Source organism: Coturnix japonica, chromosome 33 (assembly GCF_054131305.1).
Source record: "Coturnix japonica strain WE chromosome 33, WE-NBRP24, whole genome shotgun sequence".
NCBI lineage: Eukaryota > Metazoa > Chordata > Aves > Galliformes > Phasianidae > Coturnix > Coturnix japonica.
This window is the reverse complement of record NC_140695.1, coordinates 2,899,955-2,919,833: the sequence shown is the minus strand read 5'-3', so window position 1 is coordinate 2,919,833 and position 19,879 is coordinate 2,899,955. Positions and strand designations below refer to the sequence as shown.

The 19,879-nt window shown below is 48.6% G+C and overlaps 1 protein-coding gene across 2 annotated transcripts; it reads right to left on the bottom strand.

The window, feature by feature from the left end:
• Positions 1–2,259: 2,259 nt before the first annotated feature.
• On the bottom strand, positions 2,260–16,399 carry LOC146755384 (C-Jun-amino-terminal kinase-interacting protein 3-like). 2 transcript variants are annotated; one of them, XM_085525727.1, is made up of 5 exons: positions 16,053–16,399; positions 8,797–8,917; positions 8,452–8,522; positions 7,947–8,038; positions 2,260–2,973 (listed from the first exon to the last, which is right to left on the bottom strand). In XM_085525727.1, the coding sequence occupies exons 1-5, from the start codon at positions 16,368–16,370 to the stop codon at positions 2,685–2,687; spliced, it is 891 nt and encodes a 296-aa protein (XP_085381853.1). In that variant the 5' UTR covers positions 16,371–16,399; the 3' UTR covers positions 2,260–2,684. The 2 variants fall into 2 exon arrangements, with proteins under 2 accessions (XP_085381853.1, XP_085381852.1); XM_085525726.1 differs by lacking the exons at positions 8,797–8,917; positions 16,053–16,399 and adding an exon at positions 5,139–5,162 and having other exon boundaries at positions 8,452–8,516.
• Between the last annotated feature and the right edge of the window lie 3,480 nt (positions 16,400–19,879).

Sequence of the window (19,879 nt, the reverse complement as noted above, 5' to 3'; positions counted from 1 at the left end):
ACCCACAACCTTTAAGCATAACTGAAGTCTGTGAGAATTTCAGCCCTGCAAAAGGGATGTGCAGATGTCAATTCTTGGACTTGGGATCTAGATGTCATTTAGAAGTTCTACAGCATCTATAGAGTGATACTTGTATCGAGAATACAAGCTTCCTGCTTGTTGACATTATCCTTCTCTCACCCAGAACACATCAGGGAGTTATTACAAATGTAATTACACTCTATGATTATACACTTGTAGTTTGTAGTCATCTAGAGAGTGTCCTTTATTAAGACTACCAACCTGCCCTGGAGAAATTCCTCTCAAATGTTAACACTACCAAGGCACTTTTCTTCGCAGTCCAGAACATCTATTAAACTTCGCTGGTATCTTCCTTCTACTGTCCTTCTGATTGTTCCACTATTGCTGTTCCAGATATTTTACCGACTGTACAGCTCTCCTCTGCAGTCCAGGAGGCACACTGCATTGCTCACCCAAAGAAAACTCCACAGCCACCACTTACCTACAGCCATACCTGTCAACCTCCTAAACATCAAATGTGCAGTAGTGACCTCCAAAATGCATTGCAAAGGCTCAACATTCATAGCAGTCATATGTCACCATGAGTAGTCACACTTGTATGGTTATAACACTGAAAGCATAGTACATAAAAACAAAAACGTTAAGGACTTTCATCTCCAAATCATTATGTAAAATAAATGTGCAACTGAATATAAAAAGAAAATAACAAAGGACAGCAACTTAAACAGAAAATAGTCATAATAAGTACACAAGTACAATTAAAACATAACTAATGTATGGCCCCGTAAGAAGGAAAACTAGCCAGAAAAGTCAAGATACACATATTGGGAAAATAAAGTCAGTTACGTGTCTGCAGTCGATGTCAGTGAAATATCAGAGCAGATGAAGAAAAAGCAAGAAGTGCACGAGCACCACTGCTGAGATTTCAGCCATGCAGAAGAGCTGAAAAACAGCATTTTTAGTCAGAGTGCACACAAGTAGCTCGCAGGAGGAAAATTTTCCATTCCAAACTGCAAATCCAGAGTCAGATAATCAGTCCTTTTAATTATTCATATGTTTCTTCAACAGCCTTAGGAAATCCTCCCTAACACCCCAGCTATCCAAGTCTTCCATAGCCCGAGCTCTATCTGCACACTATCAGCTGACCTCCTTATTGTGTTTCCCACTTCTGAATTTTCCTAGCAAGCATCAACACAAGCCCCAGACCCACCCATCAAATACATGTAGAGCAGCACGGTACTATTTCTGCATGTTTTCTTTTTACCAGAAATGGACTTTTTGCCTGACATCACCAATAATAAATGACAAAGTCATCAAGTCAGTAACTCTCCATTACTTGAGCTTGGAAACCAAAGCTTACAATCTATGTGGATTCCCGCTGTATTCTCCTGCAATGCAGATCCTGAATTACTGCTGAGTTCCCCTCAGCTCTCACTGAAAACCTCTCAGAAGCCCCGCAATGATATCTCTGAAAGAATGATGCCTTCAGTAGTCTGGAAGGTGGATCTCACCTCAACTTTGTTCCAGCTCCTCTAAAGGCTTACACCTGCCACACATGCCTGACCAACAGAGAGCTCAAGAGCACACCCATACCACAGTGTGCAGTGCTGTTCAGAGATCCAAAGGAATAAATTTTTTCCAGAAGTACAAATACGCTCTCTGTACATTTTGGCTGCCGTGTGATTGTGTGCAGCAATGTGCTGGCACACGTCAGACTATCTGAAGCTACACCTTCACATCCACATCCCACTGCACTGTGGTTTTGCTATTCCCTAACTGCAGTAAAGCTCTCCAGAAATTAGTGTAGGATCTGATTAGTGCCTTTTAAGACACCTTTAAAGCAGACCAGAAGCTCTGTAGGGAGGACACACTGCAAGCCATGCTGGGTGGATGCATCACTGGCTGTCAGGGCTGACACCAGGCACCTGGGAAACATCGTTTAAGAATCTGGTAGGATTCTGAGTAAAGACTGAGAAGTTTGCAGGCACAGAATGTGGGAAAGATGGCTCATCATGAGCGGCCTCAGCTGTTAATAAATGCACAGATCTTTCAACTAAGAGCACAATCTCTGGGTCTTTGAACTCAGACCAGTCTCCAAATGGCACAGCACCTGAAGCAAAAGGCACAACGATCCAGCTGCTCTGGTGTGGCTGCCATGCTGTGAGGCTTTTGGCAAGCCCCAGTGCAGAAGGCAGTGCACTGAATGTGACAGGCGTACTGAATATACACAGCACAAGACTAGAGCTGCAGACCAGATGTGTGAGGAAGTGAAGAGCTTTAAAAGCACAGTGCAGGACTTGGGCAGTCAGATGTTTAGTACCCCTTTTAGCTGAAAATAGGAAGGCCAGAAGAGTGGTAAGACAAAAAGAACAACTGCTGAAGAGCAAGAGTAACTCTACTTCTAGCCCCATCTGAGGAGCAAAAGCTTTGCTCTTAGAGAGGGAAAGAGAGGAGGCAGGTTCCATCATTTCCTCTCACAAATAAGCTAAAAAAGGTAAGGATTTTATCTTCACTATATTTCTAACTGTCCTCACATATACTCTTTTCAACTTAGGGCCAGCCAAGAGATTAACACTGAGACAAGGGGGTAACAAGCATGAGGAGCCTTATAAATCCATCCCACACTGTACACCAGATCTGCGATGGGACATCCTCCCACCTCATCACAGCCACCACAAGAGTAAACTCACAGCAGAAAGAGGCTGCAAAGGGTTATGGACACAGGTTAACCTCCACCTTAATGAAAACATGGATGCTATTGACAGTGGCAGAGTGGGAAACCCTTGCTCTGTGATGGTCTGTAAAACCTTGTAGCTGGAGTTGGACTGCAGCTGCCCGAGGCCACTCAGGTGCCAGTGGTCCAGTGTTGGGACGATCTTGGCCCCTATCTGCCCACGTACCATGCCATCCGCGAGGGGGAAGACATTCAGAGAGTTAGGACGTTCCTTCCTGCTAAACAGAGAAACAGAGAGAGAGGGAAAACCAATCTGTTAGCTGTTTACGAGCTTCATACACAAAAGAAACAGCACACTAGCTCATGCAAAATGTTAGTCATTAGAAACTGAACCGCACTCCTTGCCCCAGCTTAGCAGTTGTGTGGATTCCCAAACCCACAGCTCCATGGTGCTGTTTGTTCAGACCCAGAGTGTCTACAGGTAGAGCCAACCATCTGCCTAGAAAGTCAAAGGGGGTCAAGTGACCAGGACAGGCACAACTGACATCAGCACCCCCATGCAGTGTTTGAAGGAAAAGCAAAAGTGCAAAGAAACCGAGCAAATTCAAACCAATGTGTCCTTTGAGAAATGGGTGCACCGTGGGAAAACGCCACAGCAGACAATCCCACAACAAAATGGGCATCATTGAACGAAGAAAGAGGCTGAAGTGAGTCACCTACACGCCACTTCTGCACATTCCACCCCAAACCTGGTTTGCACCAACAGCAGAAATCAGTGGGTTTTGGATCACTTCTAATACTAAGCAAGAGAAGTAATACTTGCATTCTGTGATTCCTCCTCCATATCCAACTACAGTCTTCTCAAAATTCAGAATTTATACAAACTTATAAATAAATGCATCACTCATAAAGCCAGATGTCTGTATTACTTTTTCTTTATCACTCTCCTTTCTGGCAAGTGCAGGTGACCAGAAAGCTGTGGATTTGATTCTCAATATGGAAGCTGGCACAGATTTGGGGACCAAGTTCCAGTGGGAGAAAATGTAGAGCAAGCAGTGGAGGTGGAAACTCAAAAAAGAAAGTAGCTTGTCAGCATGAACACTCCAGAAACAGGGCAGCAGTCAACACCTCCTTGCAAGACACCGATCTGCTTCCCTGCTCCATCAGGCTCCATGCCAGCCCAGTACAGCACTGCTCCTGGACACAGCAATCATTTCACCAAGACTCAGCTCAGCTACCACCATCACACAGTGGGACCGGCAGCCTCCAGCAGTCCCTTCAACCCAACCTGTTCTGTGATCCTGTGATCTGTGACCACGGGTGAAAAACAACTGCAGCTGCATCTGAGGCTGCCCCAGGACTGACTCAAACACACTGACATGGCAGGGGCAGAAAAGAGTTCATTTACAAAGTGAAAGCAAAATGTCTAACGGAAGAGACCAATGCTCAGCCTTTCCATTCTGAGCACTGTCCAGCTGACACGGCGCACTGCACCGCTGTGCCAGCATGGCTCCTGCTTGGAATGGCTGCTTACTGTGCCCCATCAAGGAAAAACTGCAGGAAAGATAACTTCAGTTTCACAGTCCTGATGTTGGTGTTACCAGTCCCCAGAGTAGTTCAGAATATCCTCAGGGTTGCTATAAATTTTCAGTGCTGACTACAGCCCTTTGGAGTGACTTTCATACACCCACGTCCTTCTGGTCCAGGGGGACTCTGAGCACTTGGTTAGTTCCACCTCATGTTGTGAGGAAAACAGCAAAAGCCTCTATAAGGGCTTGCAGTAGCCAAAACCTGGATCAGAATGCTCCTCCTGTAAGACCTTAAAGCTTAGAAAATGTAACAGAACTACTAGGTTTGCCATCATTGCAAGGTGGCAACAGCCCTCTTTGTAGGCTGAGGGTGCAGAACTCACTGCCTCAGCCAAAGTCAGATGTGCATTCTGACAGTTACTGGTGACACGCATTTCCTGCCCTGCTTAGAAAAGAGGTGTATTTTGTGCTCATATAGGAAGTGCTCAAGAAACGTGTAGATGCGGTAGGCAGGGCATGGTTTAGAAGGGAAATATTGGTGGTAGGTGGACACTTGGATCATTGGGGATCTTTTCCAACCTTGGTGATTTGATGATTCTAATTTAAAGGAGAAAAGACAACTTTTTAAAGTAATCTGGAAGGTGAAGTTCAAATGTCCAATCACACATGGATGATCCCGGTTTGGAATCCAGCCTCTGCCCCTTCTGCTTTGGGTGCATGAGCTCCTTCCTGATGTAGAAGCTTGCTGGCTCCCTCTGCACCAGCCAAGGGAAGTGTGCCATGTGAGTGAATCTAATGCAGATGTCAGTACACAAAGAGGGCAAATAGGCCAGCACAGAACCTTTCAGCATCACACCACGACCACCCAACAGCAACCTCCAGAACTATGATTAACAAATAGCAGTAGGATTTACCTTTTCCTCCATGACTGGCGATGACTGCAGCGACAAACGTAACAGCCAAAACAGAGCAGCAATTGCACAAAAAGCAAGACAAAAAAAAACCAACAAAAAAACATAACAACAACTATTAGAGAATGAAGGTCATGCAAACATGCAGCCCTATCAGAGACAGCGAATGCATGCACTTTTATTCATACTACTTGGAGGTGTGCACTGTACCCATTCCCCTCCTCAGATGGCAGCAGACACACACACCCCCCAGCAGTTCTTGCACCATCTTCTCTCAAGTGACAAGGAAGCACCCTTGGTGCATTTACAGCCTTATGCAAATATGTATTTACACAGTCTACCATATAAAACACACCCAAGCACATCCACAGATGAAGGTAACCAAATGCACTCACAAACATGTAGGAAGACATTGAGAGATTACACCCATATCCCCCCCAAAACACATCAGTGTACCAACTCACAAGTGCTGGTGTTCACCCACACGCAGCTGTGCAGACACAGGACCACACAACCCTCAAAGGCACAAACATACACAAATACAGCACACATGAACAGCCCAAAGCTTGAAATGAAGGAAAACGACCCACTTCCCAGCTGCTGTTCCTACAGATTCAGATGGAGGCCTGGCAAGGGCTGTGACAGACACAGAGAGCTGCTCTTTCTTCCCATTCTTCCAGGAACTAGCAACGCGTTACATGGAATAGCATCCCTCCAACACAGAGACAATCCTCAGTGCAAGGTTTGTCCTTCATACCAGAGAACGGGGTGTGGGGGGGCAACCAGCCTAACACACTCCAACCATTACAGCTGTGATCAGGATTGGTTTGGGGCAGAGGAAAACAGAAACAACCTATTGAGGGAGCTGTCAGGAACACACACTCTCACAATCCTAACAACCTACTGGTTCTTCTCACCCCATATCTTCTCTTTCCATACCCATCATGCCTGCCTCCATTCACCTACAGAGGCCACCATCCAGCTTCTGCTCTTCTTTCCTTGTATAGATTTCTATATTTTTCCACTGGTCTGCTAGAAAAGCATTACCTTCAGATGGGAAAGGGTTACACTGTATTCTGTAATCAGTTTTATTTTTCTAAGCCACTCTCTGACATGACACCAATTTACTGCTCTGCAGAAAACACAGCACTGAGAACTTACTATATGGAAAGAACTCAGCCAGATCAGAATGTTCCTATTCCAGTTCCTTTTAGATCCGCTACAGATTTGTGCTGTCCTTCAGAGTTTGTGCAGGAGAAAGCCCAGATAAGTCTCTCTGCCTCTGGAGTTTAGGGTATAACTGCTTCAAACTGCTATATTGCTGCCCCTGAAACACTGCTGGATATTCTCCATGGCAGGAGAGCTGAGCTGCTCTCTGCAGAACAAAAGAAACAGGACCACACACTGACACTTGGCTTCCTGCAATGCTGCACCCTGCCAGCTCAGCAATTCCCAGCTCCCCCTGTTCCCAGCTGAGACATGGAGATGGCAACAAGACAGAAACGCACACATCAGCACAGCTGTTCTTCCTACAAACATTCATACCTTTCAGGTAGGTGGGAGAGGTGAGTTGGACTGAACAAAGACCTAATCCACCCTGTTTCTCCTTCACCATGGGTGTGCCTAAGAGCTTGTACAGAGACATCTGACAGCAGAGGCACACAGCCCAGCAAAAGTCTCAAACATGGATGTTCTGCAGTTACAGAGCCCATTTTCCTTCAGCATCCTCCCTTCCTTCTAACACAATGTTACGTTACCAACAGCTGTGAACAAAACTCCCATTCCCCCCAGCAGCCCTGTGTGCACACCAGTAAGGCACCAGTACAGAACCAGAGGCTGACCCCCAAACCTTCCCCTCACAGCACGATGCTCGGGCAGGAGGCCAAGCACTGGCTGGGGAAGGAACATCACGTCTGCAAGGAATCGGGGAGCAGTTTGTGTCTCTCTTGCTCTCTCCTCTGCTGTTTTACAATACACAACCAAAACCTTGATGATCTGAATTCCTTCCCAGGCACTCCAACCCAGCAAAAGGAAGCCACAGCTTCCAGAGAGCTTATATTGTTTATTTCAAGACCTGACACTTCCTTCCACTTTCTTTATCCCAAACCTAATGGACACACTAGTATTTAAATGTTACGGATCTAAACAGAAGGTACTAAAATAACCTTATGTTTAGAAAATAGGAAGAATATTTCTTCTTTTCTTCATTTGAAATTATCTTTTTATATGTGGTTTTAATAGAGTGGTTTTATATACTGCACTTCATTTCCTGCTACTGCCATTCCTTTAAACAGAGGCTGGCTCTGATCACTTTGGTGCTATGAAAACAGAGGGGAAAAAAACAAAGCACTTTCATGGGCATAAGTAGATCTATTGAGTGACTGACTCAGATAAATCTTCCCTTAAGAAACTGGGGAAGAAGTTACATAAAGGCTAATGCATTTAACTACTCCAGTTTTGCTGGCTATCACACATGCACACAGACACACACAAATGAACACTCTCTTCCATCCCCATCCATTTTATGGATCAGTCTTTTACATGATACCTGAGAACACCAACGTTGCTTTCCAGAAGACGTCCATCTGCAGCAGCACAATGAAGTCTAAGCTTTGTAACAGAACACAAAAAACTCCTCTCTGTCAAACCTTAGAGAACTTATCCACAACTCACCCTCAACCCATTACAAAAAGCTTCAGGTACAATCCATGCCCACAGGGAAAGATCCTTTGGTTTCTTTCTCTTGCAAATATGCACTCATTTGATAAGTTCCTGGATGGCAAACATTATATGGAGAGGTTATGGCCCTACCTTCTCCCAGGTACACTGCCCTCAGTTTGATTATTTCCCACAACCTGCTGCATCTTGGATCGTTCGATGTGTTCCACATAGGTCTGGATCATCTGAGAAGAGGAAAAAATATGTGAGGCAAACAGAATAAAACAAAAGACTCCATTGGACTCCATGATCATTATGGGTCCCTTCCAACTTGGGATATTCTGTGATTTCTGTTTTTTGAATATTGTTTTCCAGCATTTACTTCCAATTCCTTAAAATTTCTTTTAAAAAGTGCTATCTGATGTTCAGACAGAACCTCCCGTGTTCCGGTTTGCACCCTCTGATTCTTGTTCTGGCACTGGGCACCACTGAAAAGAGCATGGCTTCATCCTCCTTGCACCCTCCCTTCAGATAATGTTGATGCTCTCAAGTTTCTGAAGCTCTAGTCACTGTCAGGATGAAAAACCCAATTCTCTGATGTGGTTTTATGGGTAAGCTAAGAGTTTGTTTATTTGGAAGGAATCAGGCAACAGCTTACCTCTGTGTGACGCTGATGTAAAGCATTATACTCTTTCTTCATTTCTGATTCACGCTCCTCCAGCCATGAAACTGCCAAGAAAAGATTCCACCCATCAGCTAACATACAGATCTAGACATGCTCCATGCAAGAGAAGCAATGAAACCTGCACTACACTAGTGTGGATATGTCGCACCCTGTAGATTGCTCTGATTTTTATACCAAAGAAAGGGACAGCCACAGATTTCAGGCTTTCCACAAACTACATTAAAACAAACAAGAAAAAACAGCACATGAAGAATATCTGCAAGTATATGCTCATGGAAAGCAAACTACATAATCGTATCTGGTGCAAACTTTGCTTACTCTGATCTGCATAGTTTTTGGTCTTCAGCTCCAACTGTCGAGTCTGAAATTCAAGGTGTTCCACTTGGATTTGTAGCTCTTTCTTCTGCTGTTCCAGGGCATCTTCAAACTCTATGAACTTCTGTACAGGGAAAAACCAGAGAAGGAAGCAAGGATGAGGAACAGACCTAAACGTATTTGACTTTTCCTCTTCTCTCCTCCTATACTATGTGTGCGTATATATACATATATATATGTACACACACAAAAAAAGCAAGAGATAAGAATTTCTATGTGCTTTAAGTTAAAACAGCATTTACTCAAGCTAGAAATACTTATCTTCTAAAATAAAGTAAAAGATGTACTTTGTGTATCATTAAGATATAATCTGCTGGCCAATGCAAGTTATGTAAACCAACACGGTTCCATCATCTTCAACAACACCTTTATCATGCTAGGCTGAATTTGGATTCCTGTTAGTTTTATGTCAGAAAAGCCAAATTCTGTGTCTACGGTCACGCATTTAGAAGTGCCTACGTCAGAAATCTCCTTCAGACATCAGAAAGTTCCCACTATTAATGATGTTGCATCTAAATTTTGCAGGAAACATACAAGCCTTGTGGAAAACCAACCCACAACCGTCACACCTCACAGTCTCCTTTGCAATCCACTTCCCAGATCTCAGACCAGAGGTTTTTTCAGGCACACATCAGAGAAGGGGTAGAGAGTTACACGGTAAAAACCAGAGCAACTTTGACAGGTGATTCTATAAGGATGGCACATTCAGCTCCAGAGCTGCTAAGAAAAACTTGAGTCTTACTTTTTCAGTTCTGTAAGTTGAGTTATGCCTCAATTGGTGCAGAATGGAAGCAGTGAGTGATGAGACCTCACAGCAAGAAAATCCCGGCCAGTCTTCTCTGGGCATCAGTAAAAAAGAAAAAGTTCTAACCAAGACAGCCACACTGAGCAACAGGCCTAAAGAAGCCATTTCACTTGGTTTGGACTGGTTGAAGCTATGCTAAGAAAAGCAGTATTTCCCTCTGCCCCCTCTCAGGGTTTGCTGGAAGCACTCCATGCTAATGCTCTGTTGACAAACTTCCAATTACAGCCCAGCGCTAAATCCCTCTCCCTTCTCACTTGCTTGGCTTTCACTCTTGTGCAGCTCTCCTGGCACAAGGTGCCCATCTCTTCCCAGCTCCCCACCCAGGCGTGTGCCACCCAGCCAGGCAGGAATTGTGCTTGGAGTAGCAATAAACTTTAACTGACTCTAAGGAAAACATTCACAGAACTCTCAACAGTAAAACAGGAAGCAAAAGAAAGCAGGAGACCAATTTTATTCCCACTATGTAGGTCAACTTTAATAGGATTCCTGGATTTGCTACCGTTGCTTTGGTTTAGTTTAGTGAAACCGATTGGAAGATTAAACATTCCACACTAAGGCTCTTCTTAGTCCAGTCTGTCTTGCAGCCTCACAGTACTCAAACAAACTGCAAACTAGCAATGAGCCGACCACGTGGAGAAGAAACAGAGACAGCAGCATTAAAAATTAATGCCACTCTAAGTGTTCTCAGGGAAGAAGAGCATCTCAGGTGAGTGCACTGCAGCAATATCCTGCTCCATCTCCTACGGAGATCGAACACCAGCTCTGGGCACAGGGACCCAACAGCTCCTCACTCTGTCTGGCTCCAAAACGCTTCTTGGCTGTTCCTCCATCAGAATCTCCCAGCCAGTGTCTCCCCCTGCATCAGAAAGTCAAGACAAGCAAATAAAGTGGGTGCCGTGGGAGTGGCCACCCAGCAAGCATGGGGACATGGAGGCACTGTTCTCTAAGGAACTGAGAGAGACCTGAAATCCAGCTGCCCTGGTCCTTATGGGTGACTTCACAACATTGCAGATGTTAACTGACAGTAACACACAACTATCTATTTTCCACACATATGTTTACAAACTGCACCAGAACAGAAGGAAGGGATGCCATGGAGCCTGGACAGGCTCAAGAAGTGAGGCCTCAGGAACAGGTAATTCAAATGATGTTGAAGGGAAAATCTTCCTTTCTTTTCTACCCCACTACAATGAAATCAATGGGTGAACTGGAAGAACAAAGAGCCCACTCCCACTTGTCCTGGGAGAGCAAAGCCGAGCACAGCATTACTATTTTTTCCAATCCCTTCATACTTGCTTTCAAAGGATAATTTTCCAGCAGTTATAGGAGCCAGATATATTTTAAACAGTTAGTAATGATGGAACATGACGCTGCTGTACACATACAAATTAGTCTTGCTGGAGCCTCTCCCTGGATTTCAAGCAGGATCGCTGGTCTCTAACATCTCAGGATAAGGTTACAACCAGCACCATGGTTCACACGCTCATCGTTAAATGGAAAACAACGAGCACAAAATCATCTTAAGTGAAAGAACGAGTATTCCTCTGCAAAGCAGCGGTACACTGGAGATGGCTGAGCTTCCTGCATTACTGGCTTTCAGAGGAAGAAAATGACTAAAAATAGTAGCATGCGGTCAGAAACCATCATATCATATTAACAATAAATCAGGCAGAGTGAGCTAGATGTGCATATATGCAGAAATCTTATTATAAGGTCTTAATCTGGGCTGGCTGGCAGCACGTATTACATGCTGACGGGAACAGCAGCAGCTCAGCCGTCACCTTACCCTGCGGCTGGGCAGAGAGCAGCGCTGGGATGCACTGCCCGGGAGAACAGGGAGGATGCACAGCTGGATGCACAGCTGGACGCACAGCTGGACGCACAGCTGGAAGCACAGCTGGACGCACAGCTGGACGCACAGCTGCCTGTGAGGAGGGGGCTGTCTGCAGGGCAGGAAGGACTCACACCGCATTCCACTCCCCACCTGCAGGAAGGCTGTCAGCCAGGGAGCCAATGCAGGCTGTGCAGCCTCCAACTCACAATTTGGGGCAGTAATTAACTGGCAATTTGGGAAGTTACGTTGACAGTATTCTGTCTTAGGAGGCCAAGACAAAGAAATAGGGCAGAACCCACTGGTGGCAGGACGCAGTACTGCCTGGTGGGCAGATGCTTTGAGCTACACCCCACGCTCAAATCTTTGCTATCCTCCCCAAAGAGAAACACTCCTCTGAAGGAACACCTCCACCTGCACAGGAGCACACAGCCTCAGTGAAATAACATCCCCTTGACAACTGCAGCCCTTAAGGGCTTTTGCTTCTCTTGCTAATTTCAAGGATTCACAAGCACATCTTTTATGTGTTAGCTACTTTATAGTTGTAGATTGGTCTTCAAATGCTTCTGTGAAATCAAATGCTGTTATTTTGGCATATATCAATAAAACCATCTCCTGGATTCCTATTCCAAGGGATCTGAGCCTTTTTTAGAAGAATGAGATGCTCTGCCCTTTAAATGCTCTCCATGAAGCAGGCCTGGTGCTATGGCAGAGCCAGGGCAGGCAGATGGGCTCTTCCCAGCCCTGACACAGCTCTGCCCCCGCACACCATGGATCACTGTAGAGGAGCACAAAGGGAGCACGGGCAGCTAACAGAGCTCTTCAAGGCAGCCTTGTGGTAAGTGGGGCTGACAGGGCAGGAGGTGCTACTCGAGTGCAGCAGATGAGACCGGACTGGGAAATGCCACTCATGAAGAGAATCAAAACATCACACAGGAGGAACGAAGCGATGCTGATGGTCAGAGAGGAGCTGGGACTGGGCAAGGGCATGCAAACATCGTGACTGCAATGAGAAGACTTGAGAGAAGGGAGCTGAGCACAAAGCAAAGATGAGCCCCAGGTCAGCTGCAACACAGTGTGAGGAGACAGACAGACGTGCTGCCATCTCCAGCCAACAGGATGTCACACAGGTGAACACGCAGGGTGATCACACCAGATAAATCCTACCATTGTCATTTTGAACAGTGCAACACTCCAATTCATGCTGAAGCCTTCCAGGAAAGCCACCTGCTATTGCAGCCCCACACGCCCAGGGATCAAACCAGGCACAGCCAAGTGTCACCCAAACCAGCTGCACACAGATCCCTCCATGGGACACTCCAACCTGACCCTCCTCCAGCAGGCAGCGAGCAGAGCTCGGCTCGTGCCACCAACACAATGGAGACCAAAGGCAGGACTGGTTTCTATTAATACTTCAAAGGCACAGATATCTCATGGAGGAAGAAGTTACTTGGAGTAAAAGTCAATGCTGGCACAAGAACAAACCAGTAAAAACAGGCTGCAAGTTAAAAAAAAAAAGAAAGTGGAATTCAGGAGGAGGTCACTTTTAGAAGAGCAGACGCAAGAGGTTTAAGTAATGGCTTTAAGACAAAGCCTGATACATTTATGAAGCAGCTTCTGTAATGCAACTGCCTGCAGTGCTGAGGAATGGGCTGCTGAGTCAGCAGGTCCCTCCCAGTTCTGTGCTCCTACAAGTGGGTGCCATCCTAACACCCGCTACAGAGCAGGAAGAAAATTCCTATGCAAGGTCCTATGCATAAGCTGCAGATGTCACTAAATAGTGGGAGCTGCTGGCTCCCTGGAGTGTAGGGAGGCCTTGCAGTGAGAGCTTGACGAGTTAGTGGGATGTGCATTAGGCTCCACATGAGGATTAACAAGGGAAGTGCTGTACTCTGCACTGGGACAGGGCAGCCCCAGCTCTGTGCAATGACAGGAGCGGCACAACAGAGGTGCTATAAAGGAAGGGAAGAAGATCGCTCACCTGGAGCAGAAGATCTCGGATTCACATGGGAAAGCTGCACCAAGGGGGGATCTCCAGAAAGAGACCCTTGCCAGCAGCAGTCAGCCCCTAAATGGGCTCTAGGAGAGGTGCAGCCATTACCCTGCGCTCACACAATGCAAAGCAGGTGGAAGAACATGGCAATACTGAAAAGCTGACGCTGTTCCACAGCTTCAGTGGTTTGGAGGTCAAGGAAAAGAAATGTGACATTCTGAGCCCTGCAATCACAGGCTGACTGCACTGCTTCATTTCAAGGGACTTCTGACTTCAGTGCTCTTGTCCGGGTGCTTCTGCTGCCCTATTTTAGAGCAAGTGGAAAATATTGAGTCACTCTGCAGTCAAAGTGTCCAGAAAAGCTTCGCTTTTGGCTGAGAGTATTTTGAAAGATACTGAATGCAACCATCCTGGGGAAATGAGTGGCAGAACATGGAGACAGAAACCTCTGCTTCAGAGGAAGGGAAATGAAGGCTGTGCAAGCTGCCCCAATGGAGCAGGACATGGCTGGGTGCACGCTTATGTAAAACAAGATCTGGTGGTTCTGCAGTAGCGGGAACAGGAGGATACGACACAACTTTTATGCCAGAGAATAACATCCACTGCTGGTTTCAGTTCACTTAACATCAATAAACTAACGATGTAATCAGACGCCCATGACATGATATTGCAATACAGGAACAAATTACTTTGTGATCACCGACTCCCAGCTCCCCAGCATTGCTGCAGCTGTTGAAATGATCATTGATACATGCAAAGAACTCAACAGCAAGGGATTGAACATCGCTCCTGGAGGTGGAACCCCCACTGAAGGTGGGGCTGGAAGCTGCAGACCCAGGACAGGCAAAGCACACAGCGCCGAGTGCTGCTCAGGGACGGAGATGGGCTTCCCCTGCTACAGAAGTGCAAGGCGTGCTCTGGTGGGGGGTGCATTTCTCTGCTTACAATGAGCTGATGAACAGCAGAATTCTCTGTAGCATAAGAGATTTTCACTTCCATAACACGTAATCCACTGCACAGGAAGAGGCACACAGGAAACTGCTGCAGGTAATGGTGTGCTTTGGTCACACACAAAGGGAATGACAGCTGTATCTCACACACATGAGCTGATAGCAGAGGCTACACAGGGGGCAAAACCCATTTGTTCTCATAGAAGCACATTATCTATTCCTTTCTGCTAACAAGGCCCTATGCAGATACTTTTTTGCCCATTCAGCTCAGATGCGCCTGAGGATGACAGAGTGCTTTTACATCTGCCAACAGCACCGTGCTGTGGGTCCGAGCGTCCCTGCAGGACGTAAATGTTGTCACCACATCTGCTTCCAGGAGCAGGCACAGCAGGAAGCAGCACCCCCTGTACCTGGTAAACTGAGAGCAGAAAGATACGAGTCCAAAGATGCAGGATCCATCCATGGGGCTGTTCCACCCCACGCCCCGAGCCCCACTCCTCCCCAGCAGCAGCACATTTCCAAGTATTTAATTCTCAGAAGCTAAAAAATACCGGCTTGTGGAATGAAGTCCCACACTTGGAATTGCTTTTCAATCCCTCCCTGCCTTCATATGAATTTGAAAAGATCAGCTGTAAGTTTTATTAACACATACTTAAAACTTAAGGCTACAACCCAAATTGACCAGCATTAGTACAGGGCGATAAATGTCCTGGGCTCACGTCCTCACCATCCAGCACCCAGAGCACCTCCATTGAAATACTGCACGACGCTTTACTCTGGAGTCATCAAGGAATTTCATTTACCACATCTAAGCAAATCAAAACCCGACTCTGAGCAAGACTCCTGGGACGGAAAAAACCCTCTACTCTCCCAGTGTTAAAACACAGCCAATACAGACGCATACATTCCTTTCCCAGCAGCTTTGCAAAGACATGCTGATGACACGGCAGCATTACACTTCTAGCCGTACCAATGTGTCCGGCACGTCGCAGACCGGCCCTGCTGGAGGCTGGAGACGCCCGGCTGCGCCTATGGCCAGAAAGATGCCGGTGGTGTCGGCAGACTCGAGCGCTCAGTGCGGAGCAGCGCGCTCAGCTCGGCTCCTTTGTCCCCGCATGAGGCGCTGTGCCCCAATGCCGCCCGCTCCCAGCACCTGCCGCAGCCCCGGGGATCTGGGACCCGCAGCGCCCGGGGAAAGGCCGCTGAGATCAGACAGGGAATCATCTCCAGGGCAGGGGAAGTACAGGGAAGACATCAACCATCTGAGGGCTGCGTTTAAACCCGAAACCGGCAGGAATCCTCCAGTCATCCCCATGCAGCCGGTGTTAGAGCTCGGGGCAGCGCAGCAACGCGGAGCCATTCCCAGCTATTCCCAGCCATTCCCAGCTATTCCCAGCCATTCCCCTTCCCCTCCGCACGGGCTGCGCGGAGCGGATGGAGCGGGGCCGGGAGCGCGGCCTGCGATGCGGGTACCGCCGCAGCACATCACATCACATCGTATCACATCATCACATCGCATCGCATCATATCATCGCATCACATCGCATCACATCCCCGGCCCTTGGCGCCGCGCACAAGATGGATGCCGGGCCCCGTTGGCGCTGGGCCGCTCTCACTCACCACCTCGGCCTGTTTGCGCAGCACCTTCTCCCACTCGTACTGTGTGAGCAGCTGCTCACTGTCCTCCTGCAGCAGCTCCAGCTCCACCTCGTGCTCCTGGTTATCGGTCAGCACCGAGTCCAGGTTCTCCAGCACCGTCACCACCAGCGGCATCAGCTCCTTCACCACCTCCTCGTTGTAGCAGTGGATGAGCCGCTCGAACTCGCGGTAGATGCTGTTGGCCAGGCCCGACACCCGCTCCGACATCACCGACCCCGAGCAATAGTCGTTGCCCGGGTACCCCCCCACGCCGCCATCATCCAGCTGGATCTCCAGCATCGTGCCAGCCCCACAGCGATGCGCTGCGCCCCGCGTCGATCCGCTCCGTTCCGTTCCGATCCGCTCCGTTCCAATCCGCCGCTGCCAAGACCCACCGCGCTCCGCCCGCCAACGGGACCCAATGAGCCGCGCGGCGCCGCCCCGACACCGAGACGCGGCGCTGAGCGGACGAAGCTGCAGCTGGGCGGGGCGGAGCTGCGGCATCCCCGTGTGTGCCGCGCGGGCCGCGCTGCCGCCGTGTGCATGTATGGAGCCGCCAAGGGGCGGGGGGGGGGGAGTCACAGAACGATGCGGGGCCGGAACGAGCCAAGCTGGAGAGCGGCAGGGGAACACCGGGAACACACAACATAACACAACACAACAACACAACACAACAGCACAACACAGCCCGACCCCCAGCCCCGCACGCACCACCCGATCCCGGCGGCGGGGAGCCGAGTCCCGTGAGCTCCGGCAGCGCGGGCCGATATAGGAGCGATATTTCTGGATGGGAGGAGTCAGGAGCTATAAGCTCATTTTGCAGCTCAATTAGTGATGCCCCAAACGCCTCCAGACCTGAACGTCTCTGCCCAGAGCCTGTGAAAACCAGGGCACTCCTGTGCGCCTGCATGTAACAGTAGTTTCAATGTAGGTAATGATCCTTCAAGGTGAAGTGCCTGCGGGTTCTGCAGCAAAAGGGTTTGATGGCCCCATTGAGGTGGGGATGGATCCAGAGAGAAAAACAGGGAAAACTGGCTGCCTGCCGTCCCCTTGGTCACCCCCATAGGACCCCACTGAGCTCCAGGCCCTTCTCAGCTCCATTGCTCCTCTCTGGACACACTCCAGGGTCTCAGAGTCCCTAATGCTCCGAAAAAACAATAAAGGAAGTTGTCCAAGGAGAGGTGAAAAGAACCTCATCGCTTATTCACTGCAGGGAAACATCTTCAGTTTGGGGGGTAAACGGAAGAGAAACGGCTGCATAAAATGACAGCTTACAGACAGGAGGAGGCTGTCAGGTGTCACGGTGTTATTAAAGGCCACAAGAGCACGAAGGGAAGGAGTGCAAGAGTGGGATTAGGGCAGGGGAGCTCCTGAGGGCTGCCAGCAGATCTGCAGCCTGCGTTCGATCTGTGTGAAACCCACATGGCACAGTTTGACTTCAGCACATTGGCACATCCTGAGCACAATGGAGTTATTGGTGCGAGGGCAGTGCCTGGGGGATCCCAGCTATTCTGTGCTGTGTAACAGCAGCAGAAAACAGCTGCAGAGAAACCTCAGAGTGCTCTCTGAGATCTCAGCTGCAGCTTATCTTGGGCTGTGGAGTCTGAGCACAGGGACAGCAGAAATCCATCTCCTGTCCTGCACTGAGCTGGGCCCAGCAGGGCAGGCAAACCAGGGCCTGATCTTTGGGAAGGCTCCTGACGTGGATGTGAGTTAGAGCTCAAAGATGAGTGTGATTCCACAATCATTATTGTCATCCTACAGACTCCACGTTACACAAAGCGGAAGGCACTTAAACCTGCCCTAAAAGCATCATTGCAGTGGGAATATCACATCTCACCCGTGATTCACGGCCTTAAGCCCTGCAAACACTCCATTCTATGTGATGTCATTATACCTACCTATATTGCTAGCATGCTGTAGATTCGGTGCACGACGACTTTAAAAAGACACATTTAAGGCTTGTCTCACAGAAAGGAAGAAGTGACCATGAAATATTATTATTTCATCTGAGATGTACTTAGTTATGGAATGGAGCACTGATGAATCACGAGGCAGCTCTGCTCCGAGCATCGTGCAGAGGAGCTCATGGGCTTCTCTGGGACTGCAAACCTCCCTCTGAGGAATCTTAACTGCAAGAAACCTGGCCTGAAGGTTTGGTCCCCATTCCCAGTGTTGTGACAAGAGTCACCTCAGTTCTCTGTTACTTTACTTCAGATAACCCCACTGGGTGACCCTTGTGTTGGTCTCTTACAATTGGATCTAGGAGGTGCTGGCTGCCTGTGTTTATGATGAAAGAGCAGCAGTGATGTGGGTCTGTGTGAGGTCACAGTCATTGCTGGGTTGGGAGGCTTTGGCCCCCAGCTGTCGAGCAGAGCTGGTGCTCTGGTGAGCATGCTGCACACAGACACTGAGCTGTGAGCGTTCCTTGTTGGAGATCATCCTTTGCGAGCCCACTGCAGGCACCGCTGCGGCGTGTGTGTGAGCTGGGCACAGCCCGGACTGACCAGGCCAATAAGGTGAGCTGGGTTTGGTGCTGGGCGGCTGCTGGAAGGAGTCTGAGCAGAACAGCTGGGCTGGGGAGGAGCTCCCAGCTCAATGGAGGCCCTTCCGAGTGGCTGTTTGCAGGGGAAATTGATTCCTTGTGAGATTCTGTCACACGTTTTGGTGAGGATGATGAACTGCCATTACTGCCCTGTGTGATGCTGCAGTGCAATGGAAAGCACAGCAGTGATAATGGGGTATCAAAGTCCTGGGCTGCAGCAGGTGAGGATAAGCCCAAGTGCAGCAGCTGTGGGCACAGAAAGGAAGGAAAAAACTGCTGACCATTGGAAGGGCTCAGGCAGGCAGTGATCTCCAGTCAGACACCCTCACCTGCACTGCCAACCCTTCAGTGATGTCTGGGAGGGGTTTGCATGTGCCTGAGCTGCCCTGGGTTGGCCCTGCCATCCCACCAGGTGCTCAATCTCTGCTTCAAGCCGTGACTGAGCATCGCTGCTACAGCCCTGCAGAATTGCTGCTGGTCCCCAGCCTTTGTTTTAGACATTAGAAGGGAAGGAGAGCACAGACTTCATGGAGTGCAACTTGTGCTTTATTGACCCCCGGATCCAGCACATTTTTAACAGAACCCCCTGAAGTCCTGGTGAGATCCAGGTGCTGAGCTGGGCTGTGGGCTGTGCAGTGACATCACAAGCACAGTGAGCTCACAAGCGCTGCCTGGGGCCGCGGCTGCCACCAGTGAGTGCCAGAGCCGTGAGTGCTGCGCAGAGTGTGGACACGCTGTGTCAGCCCTCGTCCCGGCTGGCAGTGACGGTGGTGGTGGCTGCTGGTGCTACCTGCTCTCACTGACGGTGTTGCCCAGCCATTGCACTGGTGTGTTAGCTGGAAGGGAGGAGAACTGCAGCTGTGCCCGGGTAAGCCAGAACTGGAGGTTTCTCAAACGTGTGAGTGGTAGCACTGCATCCACTGCAGCTGCAGCAAGGGTAGATGATGGAGTCCTTCTCATGGCAGGAACACAAAATGTATGCTGCAAGGTATATAACTGCTGGTGGGATGGAGAACAGCACTTGCTGGGGAAGTCATGGCACTTAGACACACATTGGTTCCAGAGCTGGCACAGTTCTTGCAACCAGCTGCTTCCAAGGCATTGCCCTCCTCAAGAGCCCAAACTGCATCAAAAGAAAGCTGGGAAAATGCTTATTCCTCATGATTCTTCCCTTGTAGGCACTTCCTGTAGGGTTCCGGTCCGAGAGGACTCTTTGGGGATCCAAGCAGTTCGAGCACAACCGTCTCTTTGCAAGAGCAGGGAA

Bases quoted from the DNA above. Each gene is read 5' to 3' on its own strand.
- LOC146755384 (XM_085525727.1), bottom strand. From the start codon at position 16,370: ATGCTGGAGATCCAGCTGGATGATGGCGGCGTGGGGGGGTACCCGGGC. The intron at 8,918-16,052 runs GTGAGTGAGAGC...TTCCCTGTACAG, and splicing joins TGCGCAAACAGGCCGAGGTG to AAGTTCATAGAGTTTGAAGA. The intron at 2,974-7,946 runs GTAGGGCCATAA...TTCTCTGTTTAG, and splicing joins GGCAGTGTACCTGGGAGAAG to CAGGAAGGAACGTCCTAACT.